The sequence below is a fragment of the Stegastes partitus genome, unplaced genomic scaffold, assembly GCF_000690725.1.
Source record: "Stegastes partitus isolate 25-593 unplaced genomic scaffold, Stegastes_partitus-1.0.2 Scaffold564, whole genome shotgun sequence".
NCBI lineage: Eukaryota > Metazoa > Chordata > Actinopteri > Pomacentridae > Stegastes > Stegastes partitus.
Genome location: NW_007578295.1, coordinates 380,116 through 392,209, shown reverse-complemented (window position 1 = coordinate 392,209; position 12,094 = coordinate 380,116). Strand labels below are relative to the sequence as shown.

At 47.1% G+C, this 12,094-nt stretch overlaps 1 protein-coding gene across 1 annotated transcript in view; it reads right to left on the bottom strand.

Moving 5' to 3' along the window:
- The window catches only part of plch2a (phospholipase C, eta 2a), a 165,546-nt gene that overhangs the window by 1,898 nt on the left and 151,554 nt on the right, over positions 1 to 12,094 (bottom strand). Inside the window, 8 exon segments of the mRNA XM_008288558.1 lie at positions 1,544 to 1,925; positions 5,618 to 5,697; positions 7,427 to 7,573; positions 8,723 to 8,807; positions 9,361 to 9,485; positions 9,636 to 9,743; positions 9,933 to 10,115; positions 10,432 to 10,520. Coding sequence (XP_008286780.1) covers positions 1,544 to 1,925; positions 5,618 to 5,697; positions 7,427 to 7,573; positions 8,723 to 8,807; positions 9,361 to 9,485; positions 9,636 to 9,743; positions 9,933 to 10,115; positions 10,432 to 10,520 — 1,199 coding nt within the window.

Below are 12,094 nucleotides of genomic sequence, written 5' to 3'. Positions count from 1 at the left end.
ACTGACATGCTAACGGCAGCCTATCAGGGATCGAGCTGCCGTCCCTGTGCTGCTCTTCCACCTGAGCCACGGCCACCCACTCATGTCAGGCCCACAGACCGACTTTAGTGCCTCAGCTCCAGACCAACTAAAACACTCTAAATGCTTGTTCATCACATTTCCTGCAGTCTCTAGTCTATCAAACAGTCTGGATTCTGGACTCTGAGGAGGACCTTTCAGCTGCTGGCTGGTGATCCAATGGGGTCAGACTCTTGTGTTTGTTGCTTTAGACCGTATGATCAAAATGAACAGGTTTAACTGTAATTACTACTAACTACAGGGTAAAAACTTACCATTTCTCTCATCTGTGAAGCATGTCGGTTGTATTATGTCGAGTGTTTTCAAGAGAAAAGCAAACATGGAATCAGATGAAATGCTGAGGCTGAGATGAACGCTACACACACTACAGGGCAGCGCTACACCGCTAGTGATGGTGTTCAAATCTGAAGCCGCTCTACCAGGGACACGAAGGACGCTGAGGTGTTACACATTCACATCGGAAGGGAAGTTGTGACAGCACGAGCTACCACTCATGGTGCTAACTGGAGGTCTACATTCCATCGTACATGAAAGGTTGATTACAGCTACGACTCCGATCTACCGGGTTACTGCTCAAACGGCATCAGATAGGTCTTACCAGCAAAGAACATGGGGGACTTATGACGCAGCTCTTCCATTTTCTGGGCAAACAGGGCATTCATCTCTCTCTGCAGGGTTCCCACAGCCCTCTTGCGACTGTCGAGGACCGAACGTGGAGGCAGCATAGGAGGGGACTCCAAGCTGCTCAGGCTGCCAAAGCTATCGCAGCTGCTACTGTCGCTGAGCAAGAGACCTTCATTTGTGTTGCTCTTTGTGAACGGGGTGGGAACTGAGCCACAAACAGCCCCATAGTTGGGCGGCGTAGCTTGCTGCCAGCAGAGACTGGTCCTGCAGTCTGGTGGGAGGACTGGTGCTGGTGTAACAGCGTTGGGGGAGCGTCTACGGGGAACGCTGCAGGATCGGGTGCCCCTGTGGGATGCGTCAGGCTGAGACTGGATATGTTGGGCACCCAGAGTTTGCCTGGCTTTGGACCGGGGGAAAGGGATGGGTCGGAGGAGGGCCTGGGGCGAGTACTGAAACTGGGTCTCCATACACGACTTGCGTTTGGGGGTAGACCGCTCCAGGTCTGAACAGGCAGGTTGGGGCTTGGCAACAGTTTCTGACTGAACTTGGCTCTTGGTTGATGGGGAGCAGTTGCTTCTCCTTCGTCTCTCCCGATCTGACTTTGTGGACTTGCATTCCTGCCTTTCCTCGACCTGAGCCTTCCTCTCAGCCTCTGGACTCTCCTTTGAGCCAATCACACATGTGATGCAGTTGGACGACATGCCCACCCTGCCTGAGCTGTTCAGAGCAACACGGGCAAACACGCCTTGCTTCATGTCCAGCGGATCATGAAAGCGGAGCCGACTGGCCCGTTTCAGAGGCTCACTCATGGGTCGCTGCGGAGCATAAAGTGAGCTCTTACCTTTACCCTCCTCAGGGTGAAAAGCCCCGTTGGAGTCAGGATGGTCCCAGGGGCTCTTGGTTTGTTGGGATGCAACTGAGTCCCCGTTGCGGTGCTGTGGTGGTGTGAACTGGTAAGAGACGGCAGCAGAGGCCTTGTCCCTGTCCTCAGACTCCCGCTCCTCGCTAGCGCCCTCTGAGCTGTATTCTTTGGTGTCGATGGCGATCTCTGGGAGGCCCTTCTTGATTTTGGGCTGACCTTTGGTGGGGGCACTGGCAGTGCGGCGCAGGAGGTGGGCACCAAACGGGTGCTTACGGCTGTGCTGTACAGCAGCATGGCTGTCCAGGGAAGCCTGTTTTGGGTTTCTGTGGAACAGCCCTTTTATGCCGCTGGCTGCTCTGGCCTGGAAAAAACACAATAAAACCAAATTGTCAAACACAACGAATCCTAAACAAAAACGAGTAAGTCACAGGAATGTGAATAAGAAAGGGTTACCATAATGCCGGTGGCATGGGTCCACACTGCATTATTACAGTATGTGGGCAGCTGTGCACAGTGAGCATGCTTCAAAAGGAACAAACAGATTCTATTGATCCACATTTACCCCAGAAATGTCCTGTCACACATGAATGATCACCCTCTGACCCTGCGATCATTCAGCTGGTATCCATGCTGACTAACTTTGAATTCCACTTGGATTCAAAGGCATTCTGAGCACCTACATCTCTGTAGAGCAGCTGCTGTCCAGCGGTGAGGGATTAGTTACACACACATGCTTGAATCTACCTGCCAAAGTTAAAGACACAAAGAGGTCCTCAGGCTGTTTGTCCATACGGCTCAACACACTGGTCGTACTTTGGTACTGCGTTCTAGTAGAACTACAAAGAGGAGGATCTGACCACCACAACGCTGCAGTAAAGGCCTGAGAGTAAAACAAAGACTGCACCAAATCGTCTTGAGTATGACTTATTTTGTTTCATCTGAAAACGTCTATTTGAAGAATAATAAAGATACAATACTCAAAATCTATAAAAATAGTTTAGATGAGGAGAAAAAAACTCAGATGAAGAATCTTTATTTTGTATAACCAGGATTAAAAGATAAAAGACGAATGTAAAGTGAGCGAGTGGTGACGAGCGGCCTCGTTGCTCTCTGGGTTAACATTCACATTACACAGACTGTGCCTTTAGGAGCTACATGGTGCATGTAAGAAGCCACAATGAACGGGATGAACATGATGACGACATTCAGACCATGACAGAGATGACTGTGAAACTCGCTTTGACATTTTCATGGATTGTACCAGTCCACACAAAATGCCAAACAAAATGGACGTTTAGTGGGACGGGGCATCACACGGCACAAAGAGTTTCCCATGAAACAGGAAGCCATGAGGCTCCCTGTATGTCCATAAGAGAAACTAGGGTCTAAACTCAGATCCAGAGAGAGCTTCTACTTGGTGGCAGTATTCCTGAAAGGCAGGTACTTTCAGTGAAGAGCATTCTAATTGGTGACGAACTCGAGTGTAGCCTTGTTCCCCACACCTGGGAGCAGGTTGTTTGGCTTGTAGTCTGTGGTCGACACCAATCTGCCCGTTTCTGTGGAAGGCAGCGTTCAGGGACAACCTGTGAATGTGTCAGTGGACCAAGTGTGTTTCATGGCCCTGGGGCTTCACCCTGCGTAGAAATCACACTGTGCTGGAGGTGACTTCGTCCCTGATGGAAGTTCTCAGGAAACTAAAAGTCCTGGAAGTTCTCATGCTAAAATCCCTGCATCATGTCACTTAAACCTTTAACCACTGCTTGTTATCAAAACTGAGAGCAGATCCAAATGGCCTGACTGCCCTCCACTACGGTGAACGGCTTACTGACCACCTATCAGCTGTACGGCAAAAAGACGAGACGACAAACAAAAGAAGTCTGTGGCTGAGTGAAAAGAAAGAAAAACAAGGGCTGATGTGGGCGGACATGCACAATGTGGAACTACAAGGAAGCTCAATAAATCAGGTTGTCCCGCCTGCTGTGCCTTTGGGACCACAAACCTTTCATCCTAAAACAGAGACCTGACACTCTGGGAAACTGTTTGTTGTCCAGAGACAGACGAGAAGCTTCGTATTACTGCTGCACCGTGTTCTTCTGGGTCTAATTTAACAGCTTCAATAAACGGATCTAATGAAGGCCTTCGTCGGTCACATTGAGCAGAAACTAGGAACGACTCGGCACCGGGGTTCTGGATCCATAAGAATTATCCAACCAGTGCTGCATCCACAAGACATGCTGCCAGGTGTTCACTATGAGTGGAGCTGAAACAAACGCTGCAAATGTCTGTTTAGTTTTTCTGTAAATGTCTAATATGCTCCTTCAAACTCTTATGAGCCGTTGCATTCTTACCCTGCTATGATCACTAAACCTAGAATAGAAAATAAATGATCTAGCAATAAACAAAAAGAGCAGACAAAGTGGTTAAAACACAAGGAAGGGAATGAAAGGAGAGATAAATGTCCTCAGAGGCACTGGAACTGTATACCCCTGCAGTGCAGCACACTGGAAAACTCCTGAGTTAAGAGAAAAACGCTCTCTGCAAAAACAACACAGCAGAGATGTCACTGCAGCCTGGCAGACTTCCTGACTCCCTTCTCTCTCCAGCTCTTCAGGGTGTAGGTTAATGACACTGGATCTACTCGGGGAGTCAATGAATGTGCAGGCAGGGCAGCCTTCATAACTCATGAGAGCCATGAGTTGGCCGGAGAGTTGTTAATGATAGCAGCTGGCTGACAAAAGGGGTGTGTGCAAGGGGCAGGGGAGGAGGGCAGGAGGACGGGGGCATTTAGGTGGCAAAGAAGGTGGAGCATGTGGCTCATGCAAGATGCCAACTGGGTCTCACTACACCTGAGTTTTGAGTGGCAGCATCAGGGCTCCTAACAATTTCCTGCCTCTAAATGGAGCGTTTGGTAAAAGAGGGGTCCACTGAAATCACAAACAGACACAGGAAGAGAGTGAAAGTCAGAGAGGGGCAGGATGAAAGAGAGAGACATTGGGTGGGGTGGGGTTAGGGGAGAAATCACAGCAGGAGGCTCACCGCAACAGCTGAGGAAGAGGAAGTTCAAAGCAAGGACAATGTGAACAACAGAGCAGCCATTTACAACGTGGCTGGAGACAGCTGAGGGCACTGGAGCTACAAGGTTAGAGGGAAACCAAACCACAGCCAGTGGGACCGCCACAACGGCCTTCTTCAGGATCTAATCACAACATTTTAAAACAGAAATAACAACAAAAATATACACAGTCAGTTCTTCTAGACCAAATGTGAAACGCCACCTTTTTGTTTGGGCTGTTTCAGCTGATTTATCCTGAATGGAACAAAGGTTGAAAAGAAGAACAAGCATTCGTACGTTTTAGGTGCCATTACTACCAACTACATGGCTTAAACTATGAGGGCACCCAGCTGACGTTAGGCCATCAGGTCTGACTCCCAGTCAGCTGCTGAACGGTTGGGCTGAGCTCAGACCAGCCAGGAGCTTCCACACTGAAGTGGAAAAACCCTTTCCTCATGGAGCTGGCTTTGGACATATGGGCAAAATAATACTGGACCGAGGAGAAACAAACTACTGACAAAAAGTTAGAAGGAAACTATATTCTATAGTATAACTCGAGGAAGAAGCATTAAGATTTCCCCTCAGATAAAAGAAAGGGCAGAAAACCTAAAATCACAGCCCCAGTAGTAAAGTACAGGATGTGGACAGGGTGCCACAAACTTCTGGCCTTCAGCGTTCACTGGTATTGGTACCATATATATATATATATGTTAAAAAAAAGAAGCAGTGGGGGAATTGTCTGGAAAAACATCACTGTAAATTCTCCTGGTTTATTTTAATAGAAACATTCATGGGTCCCTCTAAAGTTCTAAAACAGGGATACGTATACACACAATGTAAACATGGTGTCAAAACCCTGACATCCACTTTAATGAACAGAGTGTGTTGTAAAGTCTTTTTAAATATTTTCCATAGGTGTAAGTGTGTAAAGCTGTCCCATTTGTACAGCAAAGGTCACAGCTTTTCATCCATTGCCTGCTGGCTTCATCAGTGGTACCTACCTTACCAGTGATGTCATTCACAGCCACATGAACAAAGATGGACGCCTCCTCCATACCTTCCAAGTACACATGGCGATAACCTAGATAAAAACAACAACACACCACGGGAACAGCCACAATATCAGTGAGTGAAACACAACAGTGCAGACTGATAGATAGATAGATAGATAGATGGATAGATGGATAGATGGATAGATGGATAGATAGATAGATAGATAGATAGATAGATGGATAGATGGATAGATAGATAGATAGATGGATAGATGGATAGATGGATAGATGGATAGATGGATGGATGGATAGATAGATAGATAGACAGCTGTTGTATATAAAATAGTGAAACAATCCACTTTTCTTTATGTGTTCTACTTTACGCCATCTAGCATCGTCACTCTGAACATTGCACTCCATCATTCAGTCTGTTTAGGAAGTCCATACTGTAGCTCTTGGTTAGTATAGGTCCCGTCTAACACAGGTCACTAGATAATAAGCCATCATAATACAGTTAGGCAGGCTGTATCTAAAGGCTGGATGCTTCAACCCGTGTTGTTCTGTAAGCTTCTGCTGGATGGTCAGATGTGTTCTTTCAGTGTACAGGTCCACTTCTATGCAGATGACACTCTGCTTTCTGTTTCCAATCATCCAACTCAGACACCTGATTTAATCCTGTCTTCTAGCTGTAAAAAGTGATGAATAACTTTCTTGTGAATGTAAATAATAATCAAATGTTAGCCTCTCATGTGGCCATACAGAGACTGGATCCCGTTGACTACATCATAAGCAGCTGGCATCCAAATGTTGTTGTTGTGAAAACGGCAGTGTGTATGGACTGGACGGACTGCTGCCTGTAAAGCCTGCACAGTGGTACAGCTTCTACTCCGAGTTCAGGGAAACACATGGAAATACAAGCAAGGACAGTTGTTTATGTTGTGTGTTTGACGAGCAGAGGTTTTGGCTGAAAGGTGCTGAGCAGACGAATAAACTGGTCATGTTCACAACCTTACATGTGTATTTTTGGCCCAGCTGTGAGTTTTTTAAAGACCTGCTTTTCTTTGTAACCTTGTTAATATGGTGATGTGGTATTTTTCATGTGCTAGAAGACACATCATGAGCAAAATGAGCAGTCAGAGTTACATCTTGGCCATTTCAAGGCAGGAAGGAGTGATTTTAATGAAAAAACAACAACTAAATGTGTAACTTTGATACACACAGATGTGCTTTTATGACTGTCTGCAGATATAACTTAGAGCCAATACCTTTAATAACCTTTAAGACAAAGCTGCACTGATCACAACTAAATGAATGGAACTTGTACAAAGATCCTGGGAGATGACACATATCTAGTAGGGACTAAACAACTGATATACAACATGTAACCTAATGAACTCTGAAGTCGTTGGTGGGTTTATTTTTGTACTTTGGACAGAGTCAGACTTTTTCAAATGAAGCCGGGCTGAGCACATCTTTACTCCAGTTCTGCACTTAACCCACATGCAAGTTAGTTTATCTTCCAAAAGACCCAAGCTTCCCTTTAAAATGCGTTGAGAGTCATTCTAAAAGAGCTTCTGATATCCTGATACTGATGCATTTCAACATAAATACATGAATCATGGAGGTTGGGGAACAGGGCTACATGCCTGACTTAATAAACCATCTCTCCTTTTTCACAGCAGTTCCCATGTCTACAGGATGCGACACCACCAGAGCACAAGACACAACAAAATGCAACAACAGAGCTGTTAGAGGTCACCACAGAAACATGAGCCGGGGTCACCTGCGTCTCAGAGCGGGTGCTTCACCGTGGCTTACCTGGCATCATGCTGTTGAAGGCAATGGTGCGCTGGCCGATGAAGTCCTGGCCAATGGGGTCATGATCCCACACGAGGAAACGCACCAGGGCCAGCTCTGGCATGTAGACCGTGAACACCAGAGTCTCCTCCCACATCGGGTTGAACCCTACGAAACATCCAAAGAGAGGTGGCAGAAAAGGTGGAGGAGGGGAGGCGGGTGCAGAGAGAGAACAGAAAGATGGGAGAGAAAAACTGAATGACAATGCAGAAAAACTGTGTGACAAATAAGAAGAGAAAAGTTCTGCAGGTAAGTAGAGAGGATATAAAGAGCAGGAGAGACGGAGAGAGTGGACGGCCAGGGAGAGTCAGAAAGTGAGCTCAGCACTCATCAATTATTCAGGCTCGTGAGGGAGGGAGACGGTGGACCGCGAGCTGCTGCCTGTGCACATCTCCTCATGCAGAGCTCATCAATAATGGATCAGAACCCATACAGGCCGCGAACACACACACAGGTAGAGTCACATTCAGCCAGCGGACTGTCTGAGTGGCCACATACATACATTAACCACATGTCAGAGGGAAAGCACAACACCGAGGTGGTCGCGTACAGCAGGACCCACAGTCAGGGCTAGCCGGCTAAACTGACGTAGGATCGTCTAAAGAAAGGTTCTGGGTGTTGAATTTATACCAAAGAAACACTGAGACTGGAATGAACACTGGTCCAGAGGAAACACTGACCAGTTCTCTTATATTAGCTGCTTTAGCTACATGGAGATCCAAGACCAGGCATTGTAGTGACGTCCACACACTCAACGTTTAGAAAACATTCCCTGACACTTTCCTGTGAGGGTGAGGTGTGCCACCTACCAACCACAGCTGTCAGTTAGTGGTCAAAGGGCAGACATTAAAGCCTTCTATATGCCAAGTCTGATGAGAGAAGCCATCACTTCTAAAAAAACGACCACCAACATACCTCTTAGAGGAGCCACGTGTTGCTATTGTGGCCATCAGACATGTTTAAAAGTGACTCGGCCGGTTCCCTGGAGAAGAACTGGAGCCAAGCACCATCCAGCTAACTCCTGACATGCTAACCACTTGGGAACATGGCTGGACAACAGCTCTGTCATCTAGCTGGTCTGCTAACGTTCAGCTGACTCCTGCACCTACCAGCACTTCACAGGTATCATGAACACCACAGATCAGTTGGATCCATGTATTTACATCTTCACAGTTACTGAAGTACTACTCGATTATCTCAGATTTTTCTCGTCATGCTAATGTTTCTGAAGGCAGACGAAGCTCTTCATCAGCTCACCGTTATCGTCCACCACTCTGGTCTGCTCCTTGCAACAGTCCACTGGGAGGCCGATGACCTCCACCTCCACAAAGGGATCGATGATCTGACGGAGAGAGGACACACAGCGGTTTGCTTCTGCTTTCTTAGACATGTGGACGTGGATTAAAGTCACCGTTATTCTCTGTGTGCTTTCCAACAAGAGGACCCTGATGGTTCATCACTGAGCTAGTATCAACCCAGACAGTTTCTTCAGAGGTTGTGATGTGTCAGACTAGCAGCTGCTGGTTTATTTTGGAGCCTGCAGCAGCCACAGAGCTCATCTCACGTCCTTCTAACTGCACATAAACAGACTTTCTACTCTTCTATCATGTAGGCTATAGAGCCCACTGACACTAACTCAAGTGACACCACAGGACCAATTTTTAAAGACTTTTTCTTTGAAAAGATCTCCTTAATGTTCCCTGCTTCTAAATTCTGAGAAGACGCATTTGCACGACAGGTTTCTACAACAGATTTAATGAGTTAGCCGTCGTGCACGACGACGTTCGGTAGGGTGTTGGTGTTTTATAACACACTGGCATTCAATCATGTTGTTGTGTGTGTTCAGTTACATTTCAAAAAAGACTACAGGTGGTACAGGCACATGTGCATCCTACCTCTCCTCTGTCTCCCAGCATGGAGTCTTTGGGTTTGGGCAGCTGCTGTCCACTGATGATCTTCAACACCAGCTGTTTCCTCATCTGACCCGGCAGCGGGTCCTCCATGTTGGGGTTAAAGGCACCTGCAGGGGGCAGAAAGGAAGCTCACTATGTATTTATAGCCCTGATGCTGTTGGTAATTCCCGAGATATTAGTTTTCATCACAACACAAACACAACTCTAGATCGCTCAATAGCTCTCCAGCACCACCATGATTCTTCTCATAGGCAGACCTTCACACATGCAGGCCGGCTTGAGGATGTAGCCACAGTTGCCGTTGCTGTAGAATTTGGCTCTGTTGAGCTGCAGGACGCGACCCTCTGACTGGTAGTTCAGCGCCACTGAAATCAAAGCATTCCACATGAATTACTGTCAGCCGGCTGGACATTTCACCTCCATGTGCTCGTATACAGCGGGTGTGGGAGGATCAAAGACGTAAAGCAGCCGATCGGCAGAAATGTCGATAAAACGGTAGAAGTCCTGATCAGTTAACGCTCTGAACGTCTGATCACTTCAGGATGGAGTCGTACCAAGCTGGCAGCCGGCGTTCCAGAAGGGCTGAGGGTTGAAGTTGGAGGAGTCCACGCGGTAGGAGGACGGGTAGATGCGGGAGAGCTGTCGCTGGTTGAAGTGAATGAAGGACGTGGCTTTCTGCTGCATCACCTGATGGGCTTTAGTCTCACTCAGTGACGACACCTGCCAGCTGCAGCTGGCTGCCGGAGACAACACAAAGACGGTCATCAGGCTCCTGAACTTCAACTAAAGTCGTGTTCAGCATCACTAAAACCACCAAATGTTAGGCTGACAGAGCCGAACTGTTCGTCATTCCAAACAGGAAAGAATCTGACTGAATCTGATACCTGAGCCGCAGGTGTCCGTAGCAATAAAAGACAGTCGACATTAAAATCTCAGATCAGGTTTAAGTAACCGTTAGCTCCTACTCTGCTGCTGTCCTGAGGCTGGTACTGGATTAGCATCTGTGTGAGTCGGTGAAGCTAACGGCCGACTAGCGTGAACAGAACGGCTCACCTTGTGCCTCGATGTCATAGAGGCCTACGGACCGAGTGTACTTGACCAGATCAGACAGAGCCCTGGACAGCTTCATGGTCTTCTTCTTTCTGGAAGGTCAACAAAGGTCAAAGGTTACAGAGAGCATATCACCTGTGCATACAAGTTACCTGTACGCCATGTGGCTCAAATCAGGAGCATCCTGCCACAGAGCGATGCTGAAACCCACTTCTCAGCCAGACTTCTGTGATTCCTTATGAACACTACGTTTAAGATCAGGCTGAAAGCACTCCTCTTTACAGGTAGCTTGGACCACCTCAGTGATGCTGCTGTAGCTTCAGACTGCTGGAGGACTCCCATGATGCACTGGGCTCCTCTCCTCTCCTTTCTCTCTCTTCATGACAGTTATATTGATCTGCAGTTTCTGGCTTCATCAACCTCCAAAATGTTCATTGTTCTCTTGGTGTTGCTGGTCTGTTCTCCGTCTGCTGTCCTGCTGTCCTCCACCCCCTCATCCCCACCCTCACCCCAACCGGACCCCTTCCCTGAGCCTGGTTCTGTCTGACGTTTTGTTTTCCTCCCGGTTACAGCGAAGGTTTAACTGCTTGCTCAGAGGGAACCCAAAGGGAACCTTGGATTGTTGGGTTCTCTCTCTAAAATGTGGAACGTCTTCATGTTAGCTGCTATAAGATGATATATGCTGTAAATTAGCAGCACCAAAGCAGACCAAGTGCTGCTGATCTTACATCTCACACACTCACTGAACTGGAGGACGTTTTTGGCCATCCAGCATCAGCTATCCTCAAAAAGGGGGATTAGGGAGCATTGCTTATTTACAGCGTGTCATCAGCTTAACAGTACTGAACATGGTAAAGACAATCATGGGGTGAACCACAGGAGACAGAAGACACTGATCCATCAGAGGAGAGACATGTTCATGCACCTGTTGGGTTGGATCATATCAAAAGGAGCAGAAGGTCCAGTCAGACGGTTCACAATGTCAATGACCACAGACAAGTCATTGTTTTATCCACAGCGGTGTGGGCGCTGTGCTGGATTCTGAAGGCTTAACAACAGTTTGTCTGAAATGGTGTTTGACTATAAAAAAAGTGATGAGATTGAAAAGCAGCAGTGTGTTTACAGCTCAGGCAGACAGACAGCACACCTGTGTGTCAGCGCTGACAGAAACTCTGCTGGTCAGATTTAAAGCCAAGACAAAGATTAAAGTTGTTTGGCAGGAATGTAAAGCTGAAGTGTAGGTTTGAACATCTGTCCATCAGGGTCACATGGTACCATGGATACATTACATCATGGAAACCCAAGCTGTATGTGAACATAAGATATACAAGGGAAGACGTGTGTAGTGTGTGTGTGTGTGTGTGTATGTGTATATGTGTGTGTGTGTGTGTATATGTGTGTGTGTAGTGTGTGTGTATATGTGTGTGTGTGTGTGTGTGTGTGTGTATGCGCGTGTTTAGTGTGTGTAGGTGTGTGTGTAGTGTGTAGTGTGTAGTGTGTGTGTGTATATGTGTGTGTGTGTGTGTGTATATGTGTGTGTGTGTATATGTGTGTGTGTGTGTGTGTGTGTGTATGCGCGTGTGTAGTGTGTGTAGGTGTGTGTGTAGTGTGTAGTGTGTAGTGTGTGTGTATATGTGTGTGTGTGTGTATATGTGTGTGTATGTAT